Source organism: Phascolarctos cinereus, unplaced genomic scaffold (assembly GCF_003287225.1).
Source record: "Phascolarctos cinereus isolate Bilbo 61053 unplaced genomic scaffold, phaCin_HiC Scaffold_5;HRSCAF=322, whole genome shotgun sequence".
In the NCBI taxonomy this organism is placed as follows: domain Eukaryota; kingdom Metazoa; phylum Chordata; class Mammalia; order Diprotodontia; family Phascolarctidae; genus Phascolarctos; species Phascolarctos cinereus.
Genome location: NW_027555958.1, coordinates 232,252,181 through 232,275,204, shown reverse-complemented (window position 1 = coordinate 232,275,204; position 23,024 = coordinate 232,252,181). Strand labels below are relative to the sequence as shown.

Here is a 23,024-nt window from a genome sequence, read left to right as displayed (position 1 = left end):
CTAAATGAAGCAATAGGTGGCCCAGAGGTTGTGCACAAATAAGCAATGGGTAGGACATTTTTAAAGCCTGACTATTGCCTTTGCTTCACGTAGGGATCTTGATTTATATTCTACCTACCCAAAACAGCTTAAGAAAATTCCAGAGTTTCTCTGCCTATAGTGACACCTTTTTTTTAAATTAAAAAAAAATGTTCCATGGGCATTCTTCATGTGGTTCCTTTTTTTTGCTTTTAGTGCACAATTGAAGTGATTCCCCAGCTAAGTGTTTATTCTGTCTGGATTGACACATGCCTAGCACCCATCTATCCAAATCCTCTGCTTTTCAGAGCCAAATCCTTAAACTGCAAACTACACAACTACCCAGGCCTGAGACATGTGTTATCTAGCCTAAGCCTTGGGTAACTGGCCTGATAAGGCAGTTGGCTCAAGTACAGGACTCCTCCTCACCCGGGAATAACCATTAGCTGGGACTGTACCTGCTCATGGTGCTGGTTTGCATTGATTAGGAGGGAGAAAAAGGCATAATGGAGATGACAACAAGGCTTCTCTCCTTGTTGGACACCATCATTTTACATCTGTCTCCCTATACCAGGATCCCTTTTGTAACAGAAATTGATAAAGGATGATGACTGAAGAGGCTGTTCCTTTTGTTCTGTTTTATGGAAGGTGGGGAATATCCAAATACATTAAAAAGAAACTGACTACAGATTTTCATGACAGGACTGAATAGCCTGACAACTCCTACTCTTGACCCCAGAGTGTGGCAAATCTGTTCCTTCAGTCAGCCTTAATTCCTACAAAGAGGAAGGATGTATGAACACCGATGGTTTCAAAAACAAGCCAGAGGTCACTGGGTGACCCATGATCCCTTCAGGGGAATGTCAGTCTTCTGTCCTCATCACTGTTGCTGGACCGCACCTGAGCTTGGAGTTGGGTTTCAGAGATTCCTGCATTGCCCTGCACTGTTCTTTGAGTGTAAAAAAGGATGTAGGCCTGGGTTTTGCACACTTCCTCGACACTACATACATTCAGCTTGGAGTCGTTACAGTGGACCCAAAAACCTAGGAAACCAAAGGGAAAGAAAGAGAATTACTACCCAAGCTTCCTGCTTTCAGAGCAGCAGCTGAGACCACAAGATAAAAGGAAGGAGCAGAATTCTGAAGATAGCCAACTCTTGAATCTTTCTACTGAGGATACATAAGTAAAACCAACAGAGACTTTGAAAATTTAGTTTTATGAATCAACATCAGCCTTCTTCCCCTCCCCATCAAAATTAGTAATAGCAACAGTGCTCATAAGGAACCAAAATGGACTAATTTCCATTGTCCCTATTCTTCCTGCTCTGGAGAAGGTATTAACAGGTGGTGAAATAGCCAAGTAAAGGAGGGGAGGGGGTTGAAAGGAGGAAAGAGGCTGCAAAGGGTCTTGGACAATCCCCAGGTGGTAGCTAATTAACCAGGAATCATCAAGAATTGGTTGAATACTGAGAACCAGAATTTGCTGAGATTCATCTTTCTGAGTATCCCTAGCATTCAAGGGGTTCCCAATCATTTGTTTTTATATTCAAATGGCTGACAGATTTGGTGACTTAAAACAGTTTGATGTGAAAAACAACATTTACCTTTTTCTTTTTACTTTCGATTATTGTATAATTCTTATAGACCTGAGGAGGAGACCAGACCATTCTTGTAAATGGCCAAAGGTCAGAAAAACCACATATTATTCTTCATCTTTTTCTCTGTATAGCTAATAGTTAGCATACACTTAGCAATACCTTTGGAAACAGTACATACCATGAAAAAGGAGGTCAAAGCACAATGTTAGAGTGGAAAGAATACCAAGCTCGGGTTAAGGAAGGCCTGTGATCAAATCCTGGGCTCTATATTTTACTACCTATGTGAGTTTGACTGGGCTAGTCATTTAATCTGTGCCTCAGTTTCCTATTCTACAAAATGAGGGGGAGGTTGGACTAGATGATCTCTTTATAATCTCTTCTAGTTCTGATATTCTATGAGCCTAAGATTCCTATCTTATGATACTTTCATTTCCCCATTTCTAATGAGAAGACCAAAAGGTCCTTAGGTCCATAGTAGATAGAACTAGAGCTGAAACTCAAACGTTCTGACTTTATCCATTAGATTTTAATAGATTTGATCTTCCTCTTACAGAGAATTAGAGATTTGCAATATTAGGGCTATTACATAGGAATGAATGGCAAAGAAAGCACACACATTATGAACACACTGATAGTTTATCGTGTCCACACCCTGGAAAAAGATACACGCACCTCCCTCTGTGTTGTAGCAATATGCTGTGTAGTGTCCTGAGCCAAACCCTTTCCCGTGATGCATCACCACTGCGGAGAGGTCATAGGCAAAGGTTTCTTTGTCAAGAGAGGAGAGAGTGTCCCTGCAGCAGTAAGGTTCCATGGTTAATACCTGGTCAAAGACGACATGGACCCCAATCTTCTCACGGTGATTACGTCCAGACCACCTAGAACAGGGATATACATTTTTTTATATATTTATACACACACACACACACACACACACACACACACACACATATGGCTTGGAATATGACCCAGTATTTAGTGTTTTCATTGCTACTGTATAATCAGTATTATACAAAATTCTGTTCACTAGTGGAAATGGGCATAACCCTAAATAAAAATATATTTGTAGAACATTTAGCTTTTCTTCTGCATGTATCCTCATCTATAAAATTCTTTCTCAAACACACATTTTGAGGGTAGGTTCAAAATATACTTTGAAGATAGAAATCCCTAACACATTCATTTAGTTATTAATTCTTTAGTACCCTCCTTCCCCCACCCCTGCACCCTTTTCCCTTTCATTCATCTACTATAAAATTCATGTCTCATTCTATTCTGGAGATGGTTCCACATAAAACTTAAGCAATTCCTTTGAGCAGACAAACCAAAAGCAGGAAGTCCAATTAAACAGAGCAGATATTTAGGTCCCCTGCTGTGCATGAACACAGACTCACTGTGGATAAGATGTTCTATTTCCCTTGAACTCCACAGGGAGTCCAAGGATCTCAGAGGGGCCACTTTCCCTCTTCCAACCCTAAAGGCTTAACTAAAGCCTCCCAAAAAGATTTCCACTGCTTATCAGCACCTGTGACTCTTAAGAGATGCTCACCTGAATCGTTTAAGGTGCAGCCGGAGGACCTGAGGTAGTCTGTAGATCATTAACTGCTTTCTAGCTTCACTCAGAACCAGGGGCTTGGGAGAGGATTTACGCCGTCTGCCTGCATGGTTGGGTTAGGGATAAAACAAGCTGTTTACAGAATCAGTATTTTGTTGGGAAAGGAGTAAATTCCTCCCCTTCCCCCCTACTTTTAATTCTTCTAGCATCAACACAAAAAAATACTCTCCTGGTAACATGGATTTATGAGTTAGACACCAAAGAATATCACTGTAACACTATGTATGTAAAAGTTACACATTTTAAAATTTCATGGCAACAATAAATATATGAAGATATATTGTGGATATTATGCATTAGGATTATATAAAACAAAATTTTACTACAACAAAATGCACATACTATGGACAAATATTATTGTTATATATTTTATCTTCCCCTAAAGTTGTATTCAAATCAAGCCAACTGGGAAAAAAATTATCAAAGGTTATGCCAACAGAGCATAAGCTTGGTGAGGACTTATACCAAGATGGAGAAGTTTTAAAAGCACAAGGCCCAATGACAGACTATTGTACAGACTGAATTTAGGCACATTACCAAAAACTTAGCCACAAAATAATCATTATTTTAGCCACTGCAACTTAGGAAACTACCTACTAAAGTGTGGGAGGGTTTTGATAAATGTTGGTGGACAAAGTACTCCTAATAATGAACTCCTTGTAATGAAGAGGGAGAGAGGATAGTTAGGAGAAAGAAAGGGAATACAACAGTGTCCAAACATTTCAGAGAACTTCATTCAAGCTCTACATTAGAGGATTCTTGTGGAGAAAAATTAACCGCTTTCTCCTCCCTACTTCCAGGATATCTCTGGATTCTTTAACTCTCTCAGTCACTGCAAATGCTGTCTGCAGCTCTCATTTATGTATGGGAGCTGGTCTCTAGAACCCTCTTATGGGCTCAGGCATCCATAAAGACCAATTTTGAGTTTTAATAGTCCAAATTTTGGCTATCCAGTGGTGTAGTGTAGTGTGTGGTAGTAAACAGAAAGCCAGCCTCAGAGACAGGGAGTCTTGAGTTAAAATTCTCCCTTGACATAGCATGCTGCTGAGCAAATCACTTAACCTGTCAGTGGTCTAGGCACAAATTTCAGAATAACTTCCAGTCTGCACTGGTAGATGGAATTTCCTCATGGACAATTCCCTATACCAATGAGATCACAGGTCTGGAATCATAAAAAAAGAATTCTGACAATGTTGCTATGAAAATAACTGCCCCAACCTGTGAAATTGATTAATGATGTCATGTAATATATTATACAATCAGATGATAAGTGGAAAGTAAGCCTTGGATTCAAGCTAAAAGTACATGACACTATGAGGTGGTGGGCCTTACAGTGGGTCCACAAAATGTCTACTGAGAAAGGTTTTCAATTGAGGCTCTTGTACATTATAAATGAAATAAGATGGAGAAAAAATCAGTTTGGGGTTAATAGCAAAGAGGGGAAATAAAGATTCATCATTAACAAAGCATTTAAATAAGATTTTTCTTCAATATAATTTGTTTATGCCATGGACAGGGTTCCGTATTTTGCTATTGTATTTATCTGACAACCAGCACCTTCATAATTTTTCCCCTCAAACAAAAAGGCCAGATCCAAAGCAGAACTGGTATTCAAACACCACACAGGGCATGGAAAGTTGCTGGATCATGTAGGGAGATGCACTGTAATATTTCAGGAGATAAGTCATGGAATTAAGGGCATCTTAATTTCCATCAGAAGCCATCTTTGTAACCTTTCACTGATGGCTACTGTTATTTTAATTAAACATATGTAAGGAAAGGGATGTGAAATTAGTGAGTGGTTCCCCATGGTGCCTGTTGATTGTCTCTGAGTTGCTGATATCATAGTCTCCACATCTGCAGAGACCAGCATTTCTGCTGCCATGCCGTATCATCTGTACTTCACCAAGTGTAGCAAATCGTAACCAGACGACTTATCACAAGCTATTTGTTACAACAGCCAGTAGAGCTGCTGTCAATCTCATCATAGACTGCAGCAAAATTAAGGAGCTGCAAGAAATGCCTTTGCCATGGTGGGCAACAGTGGTAGAAGGGGTAAGGAATGGAGGAATAAAAGGGCTGAAATAAAGCAGCCACATGGCTTTGTTTTGCAATCTTATTACACAGAAAATTTCAAATCTGAAAAAATAAATCACTGCTCTGCCTAGGAACCCTAGCAAGGACCACTACATCTGGCAGAAGCAATGTATAAGGACCACTACATCTGGCAGAAGCAATGTATAACTTATGATAACAATCAAGCACTGGTCTTTGTTCACCTAAAATAAAATTTAATTCAATCATAAGAAAGAGAGAATTCAGGTTCAATCAAAATGTATCAGTTCTAGGTACCTTTTATTATGCTACAGAGATACAGGAAAGGTAGAACACTGGCATTTATGGACAGCCCCAAACTAAAAAATTAATGTATCTTTCCCTTCACTATGGGTTTCCTTTCCTGTCATTCCCCCCCCCCCACTTATCAAGAAAATAATGAAAATTGGTATGTCCAATGTGGGCAATTGAAATCACATAATTTTAAGTGTGAACTTTTATAAAAATCTTCCTTTCCTAACACATTATATCCAACGTATGTCAATCAGACTAAATCAAACCATCAAGAAATTTGTTCTGTGCCTCCTCCCTTCCTTAAAGTACTGTGATTCATGTTTCTTAAAGAAAGCAGCCTGGGGGCAGCTAGGTGATGCAGTGGGTAGGTGCATAGAGCACTTGCTTTTGAGGACCTGAGTTCAAATCCAGCCTCAGACACATAATACTTCCTAGCTATATGACTCTGGGAAGGAAGGGAGAGAGGGAGGGAGGGAGGGAAAGAAAGAAAGAGAGGAAGAAAGAGAGAAAGAGAGAGAGAGAAAGAAAGAGAGAAAGAGAGAGAGAGAAAGAGAAGAGAGAAAGAGAGAAGAGAGAGGAGAGGAAAGAGAAAAAAGAAGAAAGAAAGAAAGAAAGAAAGAAAGAAAGAAAGAAAGAAAGAAAGAAAGAAGCCTCACACTGCTGCAGTCCTGGCCACTTTTAACTCATCTGCCTCCACAACTCAGTACGCATAAGCATGTGTGTGTTCTACATTAGTTAATTTTTGTTAACCAGTAAAATGATACTGAGTGTTATATGGCTTTCCCTCTAATTGTTTAAAGTACATCATTTGTCCCTCTGATTTAAAAATTATACAAAAATATATCTAAAGTAGCATCAACATAGACATTTAAAGTAGTACTACAAACGTGCCTTACCAAATCTGTTTTCAGATTTTCCCGTATTATTTTTTAAAATTATTCTTTTTAAATTGCTGAAAGACCAAACGTGAATTTATTCACTTTAAGTGCCTCAACTTCTTCCAAACCCCACATTTTAAAAATGGGTCATCCCTCCTCTCTTTCACTTCTGCTAGGCTACAGCACCCATAAATCCTTTCTGAAGTCATCCTTAGAAATGATTATACCAGAAATCTGAACTTAGGTTAAATAAGAAATATCAATTTACCATGTCTTAGAATTTCAGTAGAATATATAAGCACTGATTGTCTAAGGTAATAAATGTGTCGTTATGTTTTTCCTTTCATCTTTTTATTACCTTAATTTCCAAAGACATTGCTTCTCTCCTCTCCCCCAATCCATCCTACCCAGGAAGCCATCCTGTGTAATAAGTAATTTTTTTTAAAAAAAGGAAAAATAAATAGTTGAACAAACCCTAGGTGCTATAGTGGACAGAGTGCTGGCCTTGGATTGAGGAAGAGCTAAGTTCAAATCTTGCCAGACATTTTAACTGTATGATCCTGGGCAAATCACTTAACCTTTGTCTGCCTCAGTTTCCTCATCTGTAAAATGGGAATAATAATAATAGCATCTACCATACATGGATGAGATCCTTTTGTTAGGTACTTAGCTAGCATGTATATGTAGCCCTTTAAGGTTTGCTGTTGTTAACCAAGTCTTATAAAGTTTACATGCTAGTTTACAGAAGGTTTATAAATTTGCCTTTAACAAAATGAGAACAAAGTTGAAGAAAAACTCAAAGCATGACAAAGTTTTGTACTAATTCAATATCAAGACTTTTACTTTTAGCTAAAAGAGGGCATTATGATCGCTTTATATCAACTTTCCCCCACTCAGAACATGTCACTTACTGTTGCACTGGTCACACGCGTAGATCCTTCCTTCCAGGGCCTCTGTCTCTGTGAATTTGGCCAACATCTCTGTCAGCATGCACTCAGTCTGGTTAAAAGGGACAAGCCCTTTTTCTATGCAATGATAGCGCTCAGGGAATTCCAGGGACAGATCCCAGAAGGGTTCAATGGTATTGGATTTGTAACTGCATGTTATGCATGTGACCTAGAAGTGAAAGGTTTATATGCAGATTATATTACTCCTTTGCATCTGACATAAATTTTGCTCACATCTTAAGAAAGCCATCTAAATTACCCTGCCCCAAAACAGGTGTTCTTTGTTTTTTGTTGTTGTTGTTTTTGGTGATGTAACATAAAAAGAACAAAAAAAGTAATTAAGAATCTGGAGCATGTTATTTCTCTACTAGGCATTTCTCCCATAAATGGGGACTGACTAAATTTTAAAGACCATATGACACACAGAGAATATCAACCCCTGAAACATGTAATACTAGTCTATGTTGCAAAAGTACGAATGACTAAGGAATCATTCACATGTGAATCACTGCCACATACAAGATGCTATGGCCCACAGAAAATTCTGGTGTTAAGATCTTTTGTAAAAAAGAAAGTATTTTCCTATCAAATACATTGGTCAATTCTGACATTATATTATGCTCTACAACCATAGTCCTCTACCTCTGCAAAGGAAAGAAAGACATAGCATAGCAGCAACTGAGAAACTCCTAGTTTTAAGTAAACTCAAGTAAACCACCCAGGGATCTTGCATTTCACCTCAGATGGTAGGCTCTTTAATGACAGGAAACACTTCTTATATCAGGATTTCCTCCTCAGAGCCTAGCCCAGTGCTTAAAATTTGAATTCCCATGAGAAAATATATTACTAAAATGCCATGTAACCTTATTTTTCATAGATACTTTAATACACCATGCCTAGATGTAAACTAAGGTATACTGTAAGTCCATAAACTTTCTTTTTAGTCTGTGATTATGATCATATATAGCTATCATAACTAAGGCTCCTAAAGAAGTTTGCATCATTTCCTAAAACAGGCCAGAGGTGGGCAAGCCAACTGTGGACACTTATTATATAACCTGTCATATTTTATTTATAAGAATCAGAGATGGGAAGCCTGAATGTTATACAAAATATTAAAAAAAAACAACAACAGAGGGCATGCATCTAATGTGTGGGGTGGATTCCTTGAGGGTTATGCAGGAAAAAATAGACAAGAACTGCCCAGGATTATATAGTATGGATGGACTGCAATCAATAGCAGTAGAAGCAGTCGTAGATCTACTGAAGTGCTGACATAATAACAATCATGTTAACATCCTTGGCATCCATTTGAAATTTAGTGATATGGCAAATGACATAAAAATGGGGCAAAAAAGAGGCAGCAGAAATTTCCATCAAGACAGTATATGTTGATTTACCACGTCACACTCAAAACAACAACGGATCTCAGATCTTTCCTCATTATATTAATTTGCCCAAAGCCTCCATAAGAACCACACAATATCTGTTCCTGGTGTTGATCAGTGTCAGGGTGGGTAGAATGAAGAAACCTACCTGACTGAGCAGCTGCCCATGAAATATTGTGTTCACCACCTTCAGAACTTGCTTGGTGAGTTTTCTCTGGGAGAAGGGGATGAGGATCCGACGCTTGGTTCCCTCTGATTCCAGCTCCTGCTGGACTTTATCCAGTAGCTCACAAAGAAACTCCTGAGCATCTTGCTGGTCATAGCCCCGAAAGGCAGGGATCAAGCTCCAAACAGAATGGAGCATGGCAAATGGAGACACCAGTGCCCACTTCCCAGACCACATAACACGGAAGAGGGTATGTAATTCATGACAGAGAGAAATGTGCTTTGAACTTGGCTCCTTAGGCTGTATTAGTTCTAAGCTCCTATTTATGGAGGACCCACCATTCAAGCCAGTGAGTAAGCCCTGCCTACTGCATGGCTCAATTCTGTCATTTCTCGCTGACTCATCAGCAGCAGATCCATGTGCCAATTTACCTGACATCTGAGACTTCCCATTGGCTGTTTTGGCAAGCAGTTCTTCTGTTTCACAGAGGTCAAGGGTCAAAAAACATTCTCTGAACTTCTGGAGATGACTGAGCACTTGAAGGATAGAGTTCATGTAACAGGTGTTACCCAGGTTCCGCAGACCTGTTACACCAGGAGTCACCATTGGCTTACGGCGGATGGAATAAAACGGCTTGAATTTGCTGCGCTGCACTCTTCTTGAGGTAGGGGAACTCGTTGCTATCTCTCTGAATTTCCTGGGAATCAAATTCGCTTGGTGAATGTGAGAAAGTAGCCTTGCACTTTTCCTAGGGGGGGTGTTGGCCAGCTCCTCAAGGAGGCGGCGTTTTACCTCCTGCCTCCGCTGCCTTGCAGCCTCTTTTTTCTTCTCCAACTCCTCTATTTGCTTTCTTTGCTCCAGTTTCTGTTGGCCTCTGGTGCTCTTTTCAAACCAGATCCTCAGCGCTTTAGCCAGCAGACACTGGCGCCGGTGCCACAGAGCTGTCAACATCTGGGGCTGTCCCTGAGGAGCCTGCTGAGGTTGGAACACGTCCTCTCCTGAAGCCATCGACCGAAGCATCCTACCACTCCTCACAGACAGATCCTGCTTCTGGCTCCTAATTGCTGAGAGAGTACTTCTGAGCAGTTTCAGATCCCCTTCAGGGTTATCATTCAAAACATAGTCTTCACAAAGGTAACAGAACACATAGAGATCATTGACTTCCATAGCCAATGGGTGTCTGGTTTCTTCGAAGTGTTTAAATGCATGTTCCTCAATGTATCGTCCACAGGCCACATGAGAGCACTTCAGACATGCCCAGACAGACTCTGTGGTGTTACACTGCATGCAGTGCCACTTCTGAGGATTCAGGATAGAATGGTCCTGGGCGAGTCGTAACCGCCCTACATGTTTACATCTATCCATGTCTTACAGAAGTCTCCACTCCTTTAACCTGACAAAACATGGGGGGGGGGGAGATACCTCAGTGTTACTAATTTTGAAGAGTGTTTTCTTCTTTTTTTAGGGGATAGGGGGAATCTTTTTACTAAAATATCCACTCATCTGTCATTCTTAGCCACCAAAAAAATAGGGCTCCTGAAAGACCAATAACCCTGCCCTATGGTATCAGGATGATGGTGAAGAGATTTAAGATCCCTCAAAAAAGATAATTAAGACACAACAGGGAAACCATTCCTTTGGCTCAATTTTAAAATTATAATTCAATTGATTAATTCTTGAACATTCCAGCTGATATACAAGTCCGGGTCAATGGTTTATTAGGTCCACTGTGCTCTTTAGAAAAGAGATGGAGATCACCATCATATGTCTTGTGCCTGTAAAATCTTATTAATCACTGAACTGGTGAAAGGCTCTATATCTCATTACTGATCTCCTGGTTGGGTGAAGAGTACCATAAGAGTAGAAAAAGAGAAGCCAGCAGACAGTCAGGAGGTACTCTAAATACAATTTTCTGTGAGGAAGATTCCCCAAAGTATTCTCCAGAAGTCAAGAGAATAGAAATGAGAGAATGAAAACCTCTAAGAAAAGTAAATTTGATGGTTCATCCTAAGTAATCAGAAAGGAAAAAGTCCTATTCACAGAATTCAAAGAATCATGCTCTTTTTGACTCCAGCTGGAAGTGACACAAGGGGCAGACTATCAACCAGTCAAGGTAAAATTTTCATGTCTTATTGCAAAGAATACTTATATACTCTGTAAAAAGGGGTATAGGTTTTCATTATTTTGGCTGAAAGGATAGCTAAATAACTGGATGGGTCTAACTGCTCAAACAAGTTATCTATTTGTTAACTATTGGAAGTAGGACAGAGGGACAATACAAGTCTTCCAGCTAATGTACACGAATATTAAAGCGGCTATACAAATGCAAGGTGGCAGGTATCCTTTTGCAAGCCTGAAATGGTTCAGTTTTTATCATAGTCACATCAATTTTGCTTGTCATAGAACTAGTTTAACAAATCATCCTGGGTAGAAGTACAAACGTGAGAACTGCAAAGAGGACAAAGTCATCATTTGAGATATTAGAAAACGGGCTTTCCATATTAGATATCCTAAGAGTGATTTCTGTTGATAACCCAGGGCATTTTCTTCCTTTTTCCCTTTTGTTTTCCAGGAAAGCTCTTTTTCTTTCCCATTCCTGGCAAGGAACTCAGTTCAAAAGCAATAGTCTATGAGTACTTCCGTATTCTCTCTAGTTGGCACCTCTGGCTACCCCCTCTTCTGTCCCATATTTCAGCTCAGCCTTGCTGACAGATCCCATAGTTACCAGACGGCCTGCCTACTCCCCACTGCAATCTCTTCAAAATGTGGCCCCCATACTGTTGCCACAATTTGGACATCCTACTTCTGTTATTGCCTCATTTTAGATTGCTTAGAGGGCATAAATATATTTTAAAAAATTCAAACTCACTCTGTTTCCCTTTGAATTCTCATAAAACACATGCATTTTCAGTTTTCATATATTAATTTTCATTGATATGTTGCTAAATTTTTCTCAAGTCATTTATATCATGTTTCAACTACACTAAAATTATAAACTTAAGGCTGGGAAACTGGCTATTTTTTTTTTTACATTTTGCCCCAACCCCTAGAATTTTGTTTTGTCTAAGTATTCAGTGCGTGCCAAGACTGAAGTTTAGGATCAAAGCTACCCTCTCTCAGAATTACTTTAACTTATCGCATGTATATGCCACATTGGTAATGAAGCATCATTCTTGTTTAGGTTAAGACTGTGAGTTTGCTGATCTTCAGGCTTAGACTTACTCAAATTAAACAGAACACTATGACCTGAAAGGCTAAAGTTAGAAAATATTTACTTTTTGCTGCTTATCACCAACAAACAGCATAATTTCAGAGGCTGGCTGTATATAATACTCAAAATAATCTAAAACTCATCCATTTACTAAACTGAAAAAAAAAGACAAAAGTAAATCAAGAGATTGAAAATTTTACAGTTAATCTTCATGCCTTCCACATTCATGATTTGTGAACATGAATCTAATCCTTTTACAGGTACACAAGCTTTTATAGAAATCAAATAAAGAATTTTACTTCTGAAATTCTTTCCCACAAACAGATCAAGGATGAATTATCTTTTATTCATTAAGAGCCTTTTGCCTGTCTTTTTTCTTGATGATTCAGTACTCACTGAGTCATATTTGTATTGCCTCTTCTTTGTAACTCAGAACCTGGGGCCTGGTAAATCCCCATTTTAGCCAATAGGATCTGGCAGGTCTTCAGGAATTTAATTGGTATCGAGATCTTTACCACATGAAACACAGCACAGCTTCAAAAATCTACAGAGAGAGAATAATTTGGTGAGTAAGTTATGCATGAATGTAACACCCTGAACACAGCTGTTTAAAATCATCCCTCTTCTATTATTTTTTTTCCTTAAAGAAAAACAGAACTAGGTTAGTAAAAATACAAAACCACCTCACATTTTGCCATGGACTTGACAGTGGAAAGGGCACACTGGAATTTCTTTTTTCTAATTTTATTTTCTAATATATAAATCTGAGGATCACATTCATATTTTCCTGAACATCCTTTCTCCCCCACCTTCCCATTATAAGTCTGTTGTGGTAACTGACTAACCTGCCATATGGCATAAAATCCACACAGGAAAACTCAAGGATGTTGTGTACTGCACCAGTTAGATTTGAGTGAGGCAGAGGGGAAAGGAGGGGGGATGAAAGGTGGATTTGATGTTGATAACTAAGCTCTGTGTTTACTATTGCATCACAGAATGGAAATCTCTCAAAAGTGACAAGAAATACTCTTTAATCAACACAGAAATGAAGAGAAAAACAAAATTCCAATCAACTTTAACCTAAAAAATGAAAGGGAAAAAGGGATGAATGGCCTTTTTTTGAAAACCAGTAATGTATTTACTCACCTCTCACATATACTCTCAGTATTTCAAAACATGGTATAACACTCACTGACAAAAAGCAGAGTCCAATTTTACACATGTGAAATATACAGCTCTTCATTTAGATTCCCAAAAGTCACACTGAGTCCCTCTCACTCCAGCTTAAAATACATGCAGTACAGCATTCAGAAGTATGGCCCGAAGGAAACCCCAAACACAGCTTATGGGGAGCATAGTTACAATGTAATTAGGAAAGGATAAGATGCCTTGCAACAGTTCTAAGATGTTAAGAAGATTAACTAAAAATTGATATGTGCCACATATACCCTGGATAGATTTAAGTGGCGGTGGGGGGAGTGGGGGAGGGAGAACAAACCTCTGTCACAGTAAAACTAGCTTTTGCTTTTTAAATACCTTGCATTTAATAAAAAAAATAAAAAGTCTTGATTAATCTGGTATACTAGGAAATAGCAAACATTTTAAAAGATAACTAAACCTTTTTGATTCTAGTCTTTTGTTTTGATGAGACTTGTGGATTTAGAAAATCTCTATATAAGATAATGAACAACCATAATCACCCTTTAAAAATTCTAAATTAAAATTTTAATTTGTCTTTTACTTGGCTAATTCTAATTATTCTTCAATATTAAATCTCCTAGCAGTCTTAATGTCTAAATGCATCCTTAGAAATGAAATTGTAAAAAAAAAAAATTAAGTGGAAGGGTTCTGCTTAAAGGAGTCTTCCACGCCCCTCCCTGCCCCCTTGTCAATTTCCTCTAGGTTCTTACACTAGGGACTGTGGAATAATCCTGTCTGGTCTTGGTAAAACCAAGTGGCATAAATTCTAGTCTGAAAAAGAGAAGACACTATGGTAACATGCTGACAGCCTTCATTTACATAAAAGAATACTAATTATGTGGTATCTTCAACATCTGCGATTCTGCTCACTGCCATATGCGACAGTGTTGGACCTATTAACCCTTAATTCTACAAAGTATACCCAGAATTACCTCTACCCACAGAAAACTCTAAAGGTTTGCAAGGAAAAACTAATTCAGGCATGGGAAATAGATTTCAACAAGTAAAGTGATACCATGATAATGAATCTGGGAATCCATTAATATTGCCTTTTCCAATAGATGGGAGGAAAACCCAACTTTAATATCAAAATATTATTACATTTTAAAAAGACAGGATTAAAATAATGAACCTACAAAATTTAACAAAGCTGATGAGGTGAATCCTGTATTACAATGTCTATTTTAGGCCCTTTTAAGCATATTCTTGTATTGTTAATATCATGAAACAGTTGCTTTGACTTCTGTTTTGTGCCTGGGGAAAAACCATAAAGCCTCTAATAGTGTGATAGCAGAAGACTGGAACTAGGGAAAGAAAACATCTTTGTGAAAGAACACTTGAGAAGCAATATAAGTTGCCAAGTGTGCTCACAGGTTAATGCATTTTCAAAGAACCATAAAATGATAGAGCTGGAAGCGACCTTGAAGAGTTCGTAGTTCAACACCCTCATCTTTGATGGTTTTTTTTTTTAGGTAATTGGGGTTAAGTGACTTGCCCAGGGTCACACAGCTAGTAAGTGTCAAGTGTTTGGTCTGAGGCCAGATTTGAACTCAGGTCCTCCTGACTTCAGGGCCTGTGCTCTATTCACTGTGCCACCTAGCTGCCCCATCAACACCCTCATCTTTATGATAAGAAAATGGAGCCTCTGAGGGTGAAATGACTTGGTCAGTGATACAGCTACAGATTCAGGACTATGACCTGGGTTTTCTAACTTTAGGTCCAGGTTTCAGTCTATTACACCAGAATGCCTTCTTCCCTCAAAAAGGTGAATGGGGATGAGGGACAGAGATTCTAGAAGCTGACATAAAAATTCACCCTGGAGACTTGAATTCAAGATTCACTGTACTTTCTGCATGTGTCCATTGTTCAGAGATCTGACTCATTAGTTAAACATTCATTTGAAAGTCAGACACTTTACTCCACACTAAGCCCTAACTTATCTAGCTCCATTAACATCTCTGGAAACTCTTTGGTCACATGTATGTATTTCATTTTCGGAAACAGTGAGAAAGGTGTGTATGTGCGTAATATGTGTTGTATGTATGTGCTCTAAATATGGAAGAATTGGCTAATGTCTATAGCAGAGAAGGAGAAATAGCCATTAGTGTCCTATTCACACTTCAATTGCCAAGACTAATCACTCTAAGATATTTACCCTTCATTAAATCTACCAGTAGTGTTACTGAATAAATAATACTGTGTATCAGCTCTCATAAATACATATGAAATTCAGACACTTCCATTACACAGCATGCATCCAGGCTCAGACAACACTTTAAAATTCAATTTTAATATCAACATCATCACTCTCATAATACAGAGATGAAGCTTCTAAGCTCCAACCAGTAGAACATACTAAATTATACTTTTTTTTTTAGTAGAGGTAAAGAATTTATATTGGTCTATTCACACCCTCTTACCCAGGCTCATCTGTGACCATAACCATGAATTTGTATGTATATATAATTTGTAAGATAGATGGCAATAGGTCATGCACGACTACTTAGACCATGGCCATAGCAAAAAGTAAATGTAATGAGATACTACCTGCAGTCAGAATCCTAGCCTCACTTGCATGTTCTGACATACTAAGCTAACTAACCAGTTTTGCTTTAACAAATGATTATCCTTCACAATGTAATTTGCTTAGAATGGATGATTTCTAAGATTCCTTCTAGCCTTTAAGTCTCTGAGTTATATAGTATCAGTCAAAATAATTCTTTTATATTGTTTTACCTAACTGTTCAATACAATTCAAATAAAGGACTATATCCCCAGGTTTGGGGATATATTTCTATGGGGAAAAAAAGCATCCCAAGCATCTAAGAATCCCAAACCTGAGGATATAGACAAAAATGAAAAATAATCCCTTGCTCTCAAAGAGCCTACAATTCTACTGGGGTGTAGATTCAATTTAACACATAAACAAATTAAGAAATACAAAATAATCTGAAGAAGTTAAGAACACTAACAACAAGGGAAATCAGGAAAGATTTCAAAATGGAGGTGGCACTTGAACCAAAATCCTGAAGGAAAGTAAAGGATGCTAAGATTTGGAAGTGAGGAGGGAGTATGTTCCAGGTATGAGGGACAGCCTATGCATCGGCAAGGAAGCAAGTGCTATAATTCCAATTTTTAAGGAACAGCTTCACATGTAAATGTGAAGGGGGTAAATGTCAAATAAGCTTGAAAAGGAGAGTCAGCTTGTGACGGGCTACAACAAATGCCAAAGCTGAGGAGAGGCTAGCTAGAGCTATATGTGTACATCCAGGAAGATGATTTTGGCAGCTAAGTTGGAGAGGTGAAAGTCTAGAATTAGAGAGACCAATTAGGAAGCTATTACAGGTGAAAAGAGCCTGAATTAGAGTGGTACCCATACAAATGGAGAAAAGGATAAGAGGAAAAAGGGAGAGAGCCTATGGAAAAAAGAATTCACAATATCTGACAACTGACTGATATAGAGGGGGTATTTGTGAAAGGATTATGATGTCCTCAACAAAATTAGTAGATTGGAGGATAAGGTTTGGGGTGAAGATGGTCAGTGAGTTCTATTTGGGATATGTTGGCTTTGACTTGTTTACAGGACATCCAAATGGAGGCCCCTAGAGATGTGGGATTAGAGCTCAGGAGACTGATTAGGTAGGAAAAGAGGTGAGGAGACAGGAGGAGCTAGGAACAAGGGCCCAAATAGAAGTGTGAGCTTTAGCAAAGACAAGGGTTATCTCTTCATCAGAATCTGAAGCAAAGAATGAGAGAATGGGGATGAAGTAGAAGGATTTTGATCTATAAAATAGGGGAGAAGTAGCTTATGACTGCCCTCTATTTGCTTAGTAAATTTCATGGGACTCAACATTATGAAAGGTTGTATAATGTGTACAAGCAAAATTTATTAATAAAATGAAAAAGAAAAACTGCTTGCTTTCTCTTGTATGTTTATAGAAGAATTCTCAAACTTTAAAAACATTTTTTTGCTATGTTGTTATTTTGGTTTTGTCCTTTCTTTATTAGGAATTCAGTTGAGTAGAGACTGTTTTGGGGAAGGAGGTCTAAGTAAACTCTGGAACATCATAAATCTATTCGCAAACACGGATTTCTCTGTCTATGTTATAAGAGACATTTTCCCTGTAAACCTGCAAAAAACACCTTTTTAAAATACCAGGTCTTTGTAAACAAATAATTTTCCACCAAATAATGATAAAACAACACAGGAATGGCAGTCCCCCAAAGAGAAAACTCTTCAGTCTGTTTCAGCACTGCTTAGGCAGTTTTCAGCAGTTATTATCCCAGGGAATCTATTTTTTGTTTTTCTTTCCAAAGACTACTGTGTTCTTTCTTCCCAAAGCATGCACTTTCCTCATTATGCCCTTTTCAACAAAACACTGTCTGGCCTATTTTATTACAGTATCAGGATGTGTTGGATACAAACTATGCACAAAATAAATTATAGGCACAGAGATTCATTTTAAAATTTAGCAAAGATATGAAGTTCGCTCATAGATCTTTTAGTTTTTCCATCTGCACTTCCACTTTTTACTTCCTTCTTCCTCTTTATTTTCTCTCACTAATACAAGGCCACACACATATCTCTTAACAACTTTAGTCACCAAGGGAACAAGATTTCTTGTATCTGGGCTTCAGGTTCATCCTTCAATCCTAGGTATAAGCCATTTTCCTGTCAATTACCCAAACTCTAAGACAGTAGTATTAGTTTTCTGCCCAAAAAAAATCTCCCCAAACTATCTTCTCCCTTTTCAAGGAGTATACATTGCCCACAAGTCAACTTCAATGAGTTACTTTTGCTCTTAAGACTGCCCCACCCACTTTATGGACCTACATTGTTTCTAAAAGTTCCATCACAAATCTGCTACCTTTCCTTCCGAATCATCATCAGCCTACTTTGGTGGAATTAAGACTATCTAAAATATCCAGGTGATACTGAATTTTCAGGCAAATATCACCATAAATACTAGTGTCTCTAAAACCCAATTACATTTGGATTACTCTGCCCCAAATTAGATTGGGATTACTTCTAATCTAATTTGACTTTTAAGGTGAGGTGAGGTTTTGCTACACAAATTCCCATAATACATACAGAGCTCAGGCAGTCCTTACCTTATGAATCAATTCTATTCAAAAGTTTGTTTCTAAGACAGTTGTTTGCAACTAAGAATGCATTTCCCCCATGGAAACAGTATGTCTCTTTAAATCATAATGTGCCTTAAATATAATGCTATGCCAAGAGTAGTACTGAGTACCCAAACATCATATAACAACATTTCTGTGGGGGAAAAAAAAAAGCATTCACACCTTCAAATCCAAGAACCCAGGTCTTCCAGACTCTGGGTCTAGTGCCCTATGCCCCATTGTGCCTTCGTGAATATGAAGATTTCAGAGAAACCTGGAAATGAAATGAATTAAAAATTAAAAAGCATTTACTAAGCACTCAATTAACAAAACAAAGTGCTAAGTGATGGGAATATAAACAACAAAGCAAGACAGTCCCTGCTTCTAATAGCTCACATATAGAAGGTTTTAGCTGCAGGTCAGGTGGAAAGGTCTCATGGTACACCAGCAAATCAGATGGTAATACATCTTCTTTAATGTTATTCCCACTGCTACAAATTCACTTACGATGTTGAACCACTGTGGAGTTCTGAGGACTTCTCTTTTTTCAGATCTTCAGTAGCTGCAGCTACTGAATAAAACAGCACGGGTAAGGCAGTCCCCCAAAGAGAAAGCTCTTCAATTAGTTTCAGCACTGCTTGGGCAATTTTCAGCAGTTTTTCAAGCAGGCAAATTTCAGTAGCTGTGGCTAATGTTGCCAGGTTGAATCTGCACAAGGGGTAACCTTAAAGAGAGGGTTTGTGGTCAGATTTGGGGGGCTGGGGGGGGGAGGAATGCAGTTATTTCCAGGTTTCTTGGCCACAGTGTCCTGGGTTATGTCCATGGTCTGAGGAGAGATGGTAGTTGAGGTGGTGGTGGTGGTTTGACTTCTCTGGTAAATGCCATCTCCATTTTCTTTCGGGTTACCATCTGTTGCTTCAACTAGGCCGGCTTGCCTCTCTTATGGCTGGCAGTTGGTGGGAATGGCTGACCTCTTCTCTACAGAAGTTGCTTCAATGAATTATGGTGAAAGTACTACTGCCAGAGGTAGGATCAGTACTCTAGGGGTGGGGAGGAGGAGTGCAGCTTTTCACATGATTCTTAGGCTTACCTGGCCGTTGATGACAGTTCATCAGTGGTTGATGATGGTGGCAAGGATGGCACCAGAGATTATTTCCTTTATGATGGCTATGGGGTCCAGGTGGAAACAGGGTCCGTGGCATGGAGAAGCACTGCTCTTCCCAGGGCTCTTGGCCTCATTGTCTTGACTTGTCTTCACAGGGGTCTGAGAAGAGGTATTAAGTCAAGATGGTGGTGATATTTTTACTTGCTTGGCATATGTTGCCTCCTATCTCTCTTTCAAAGTGCCTTCTTGGGTTCAGGTAGACTGGGTGGCAACTAATTTATATGAATTATAAACACTTATATGACTTTATAAAGTGAAATACATGGAGCCAGGAAAATAATTTGCAAGATGATAATAGTAATGTAAAGAAAGCAACATTAAGAAGATTTTTAGAAGTATAGATGTAGAATTCAATAATGACTTCAGATGACTGATGGTGAAGAAGGTTTTGTGTTTCTCAGAAATGCAGAGAAGACTACAGGTGGGAAATAAGGCATGTATTTTCAGACATGGCCTATGTGTTGAGTTATTTGGCTTAATTATACTTAATTGTCATTAAGAAAGGATATATTGTGAGGGCAGAGATCATTTGGAAATGACAGTGATATAAAAAAATCAATAAAACATCTAAAATAAATTTTGATTGGTATCTTAAAAAAAAACCTTACATTTTTCAATGTATCTTTCCCTTACCAGGGAATAAAAGTTCTTACAACAAAGAATTTTTTTATAAGAAAAAAAAAACAGTTCAGCAAAACTAATACACTGAAAAAATCTGACGTGATATGCAATGTTCACAGCCAGAGTGCAGCCCCATCTCTAAAGAGGCAGGAAGTAAGTGCCTTCTCAAATCCCTTTTTGGGAGCCAAGCTGGTTTTATTATACAACATTCAGTTTTGGAATTTCCCCTTTCAATTTATATTGTTGTAATCATTGTATAGACTGTTTTCTTGCTTCTGCTTACTTCACTTTTCACTAGTTCATATAAGTCTTCCCATGCTTCTTTAAATGTTTCATTTGTCATTCTGTATAGTATAGTAATATTCTATCACACTCATGTACCATAATTTGTTTAGTTATTTCTCCAATAGATGAGTATGTACTTTGTTTCCAGTTATCTGCTACCAAAAAAAATGTGGCTATCAGACTTTGGTGTATATGAGAATTTTCTTTCTTCTTGCCTGTCCTAGTTTGATTTCTAAGATATAGAGGAAACTACTGCTACTATGTAAGATCAAGAAGCATTTACCAGTGGATGAGGAGTCAAATAAGATGAATAAAGAACTGCAGAAGTTCAAACTATTAACCATGACATGAAAGAATGTTCCAAACAATTAATAATAAGAGAAATACAAATCAAAACACCTTGGAGGTTTAGCTTAAAATTCAACAACAAAATGATAAAGATGATAAGAGATGGGAATAGTTGCTATTAGAGAGGATGTAATAAGAGAGTCCACTAATACACTATTGGTGGAGCTGTGAATTGGTCCAACCATTCTGGAAAGCAACTTAGAATTGGCTAAAAAAAAATGACTAAAGTATCTAGTGATGCCACATGCCACTCCATGAAGGCCAATGATAGAAAAGCCCTACACATATCAAAATATTTTTAGCAACACTTTTTGTAGTGGAAAACATCTGGAAGCAAATTCAAAGACCATTGATTAGGGAATAGGCTAAATAATAAAACCTTTTTTAAAAAAGAAAAGCTGCAGAAGTTATAATAATGGGTCTTCAGGTATATAAGATTAAGTGTTATTCTTCTACAGTCTAGAAAAAAAATGAAGACCTAGGGAAAAGGAGTTGGGGTTAGTGGGGTTCTAGGGCGAGGTGGACACTGAGATGAGTAGTATTGAGAGACAGCAGTGCAAGGGGAGAACTGAAGCAGCTTCTGGCTTACCCTTCCCTCTCTTGACTAGTCCTGCTATCCTCCAGACCCCATCCAGTACTGGCCTTGGGAAAAGTAAGAAACCATGAGGGCAGTATCTAAGGCCCTCAAGAAGTCTGTAGCACTGAGGGGATAAGTGAGACAAACAGGGAATTAATTCTCAAGTAGCAGCAGCTGAGAAAGGGAAAGATACATCATCACCCCCAGTGGGGGTACCTAAACATTTATTAAGGAACTAATACCATGTTTAGGCCCTGGGGATACAAAAATATGACATAGGCCCTGCTTTTAAGGTACTTACAATCTAATGGGAGAAGGCCAAGTATACAAGTCATTATGATACTTTTTTTCTTAAAAACAAAACAAAACAAACCAGCATTCTTTGCAGATATTGAGATAACCACAAAGAAGAGATCTAGGTAAAAGCCACAAGAAATTTAAGGAAGTGATCACTTTCACATGGTAGGGATTCAGGGGGTGGGAAGGAAAGGCACCAAAAAGGAGGGTGGCAAATGAATTGGACACAGATGAAGGCGAGAGATCCATGTCACGTGAGGATCAGTGGAACAGAAGATGATTAACTTGAGGCAGACAGGATTCAGAGAGAAAGGAAGATGTGATAGCTGTCTTCAAATATCTGAAGAGAAGTCTTTTTGAGGAGGGATTTGATTTGTTCTGTTTGGCCCCAGGGAGCAGAACTGGGAGCAAAGGGTAGAAATTGCAAAGGCTTGATGTCAAGAAAACCTAGGCTTGATGTCAGGAAAAACTTGCTAAAAATTAGAGCTATTCATAAGTTGAATGGGCCACTTTGATGGTGGCAGGATTCCCCTTCTTCTAAGTCTTCAAGTAGAAATTGGATGACTTCTTGCCTGGTGTTTTATTATAGTAAAGATTCCTTGTGATCTCCTCAAATTCTGTGATTTTGTGAGGTGAGGGGGTGAGGACGAGGGATACATTCCAAGCATGAAAGTTAGCATGAAGGAATAAAGCATTTATTAAACATTTAGTACAAATAATGCACTAGGGATACAAATATAAAAAGAGCACCCATTCTAAATGAGGGAGACAACACATAGGGAAAGTTTCAGCTGCAAGACAGATGGAAAAGTCCCATGGTCTTTACAATACAGCAGCAAAGCAGATGGGAATGCCTCTTCTTTTATGTCTGATAAAAAGCATGTCATTTTCTGATACCGAACCATTGGACAGTGCCAAGGACTTTGGTGACAACTTTCTTTCCTGGTTCTTCAGTAGCTGTGGCTGCAGAGCCTGTAGGAGGAGCTGCTTCCCAGGCTGATGGCTTCTTGGGCTGGACTGGAAGCATTGCCAATACCAGGGCTGTTGGATTCAGAATCCTGGGCTGTCTCCATGAGGATAGGAAGGGAGATGGTGGTCAAGGTGGTGGTGACTGTCTGACTTGCTAGCATATTTTACCTCCTGTCCCTCTCTCTCAGGATATTTTGCTACTTCAGCAAGGCTGGTTTGTCTGCCCTGTGTGTGGCAATTGATCGGCAGTTAGTAGGGATGGCTGCTTC

At 38.6% G+C, this 23,024-nt stretch overlaps 2 protein-coding genes across 4 annotated transcripts in view; both read right to left on the bottom strand.

Annotated features, from left to right (window-relative positions):
- Window positions 1-641: 641 nt before the first annotated feature.
- Window positions 642-12,654, bottom strand: USP49 (ubiquitin specific peptidase 49). 2 transcript variants are annotated; one of them, XM_020979728.2, is made up of 6 exons: window positions 12,566-12,654; window positions 8,941-10,351; window positions 7,369-7,573; window positions 3,165-3,273; window positions 2,288-2,493; window positions 642-1,061 (listed from the first exon to the last, which is right to left on the bottom strand). In XM_020979728.2, exons 2-6 carry the CDS (start codon window positions 10,321-10,323, stop codon window positions 871-873), a joined length of 2,094 nt encoding a protein of 697 aa, XP_020835387.1. In that variant the 5' UTR covers window positions 10,324-10,351; window positions 12,566-12,654; the 3' UTR covers window positions 642-870. The 2 variants fall into 2 exon arrangements, with proteins under 2 accessions (XP_020835387.1, XP_020835394.1); XM_020979735.2 differs by having other exon boundaries at window positions 928-1,061; window positions 2,439-2,493.
- Window positions 12,626-23,024, bottom strand: part of MED20 (mediator complex subunit 20) — a 132,088-nt gene continuing 121,689 nt past the window's right edge. Inside the window, exon 5 of one of the 2 annotated variants that reach the window (XM_078155369.1) lies at window positions 12,626-12,713. The gene's annotated coding sequence lies outside the window, so the exon portion shown is untranslated. Of the gene's footprint in view, window positions 12,714-19,669; window positions 19,758-23,024 lie in introns of those variants that run through there. The other variant, XM_078155368.1, reaches the window with a different exon arrangement.

What these genes read in the sequence shown, in the direction of transcription:
- USP49 (XM_020979728.2), bottom strand. Translation starts at nt 10,323, where the DNA reads ATGGATAGATGTAAACATGTAGGGCGGTTACGACTCGCCCAGGACCAT. An exon ending in ATGGGCAGCTGCTCAGTCAG is followed by an intron (nt 7,574 to 8,940) that starts GTAGGTTTCTTC and finishes TTTCACTTCTAG; the next exon opens with GTCACATGCATAACATGCAG. An exon ending in CTGCACCTTAAACGATTCAG is followed by an intron (nt 2,494 to 3,164) that starts GTGAGCATCTCT and finishes TCCCTGTTCTAG; the next exon opens with GTGGTCTGGACGTAATCACC.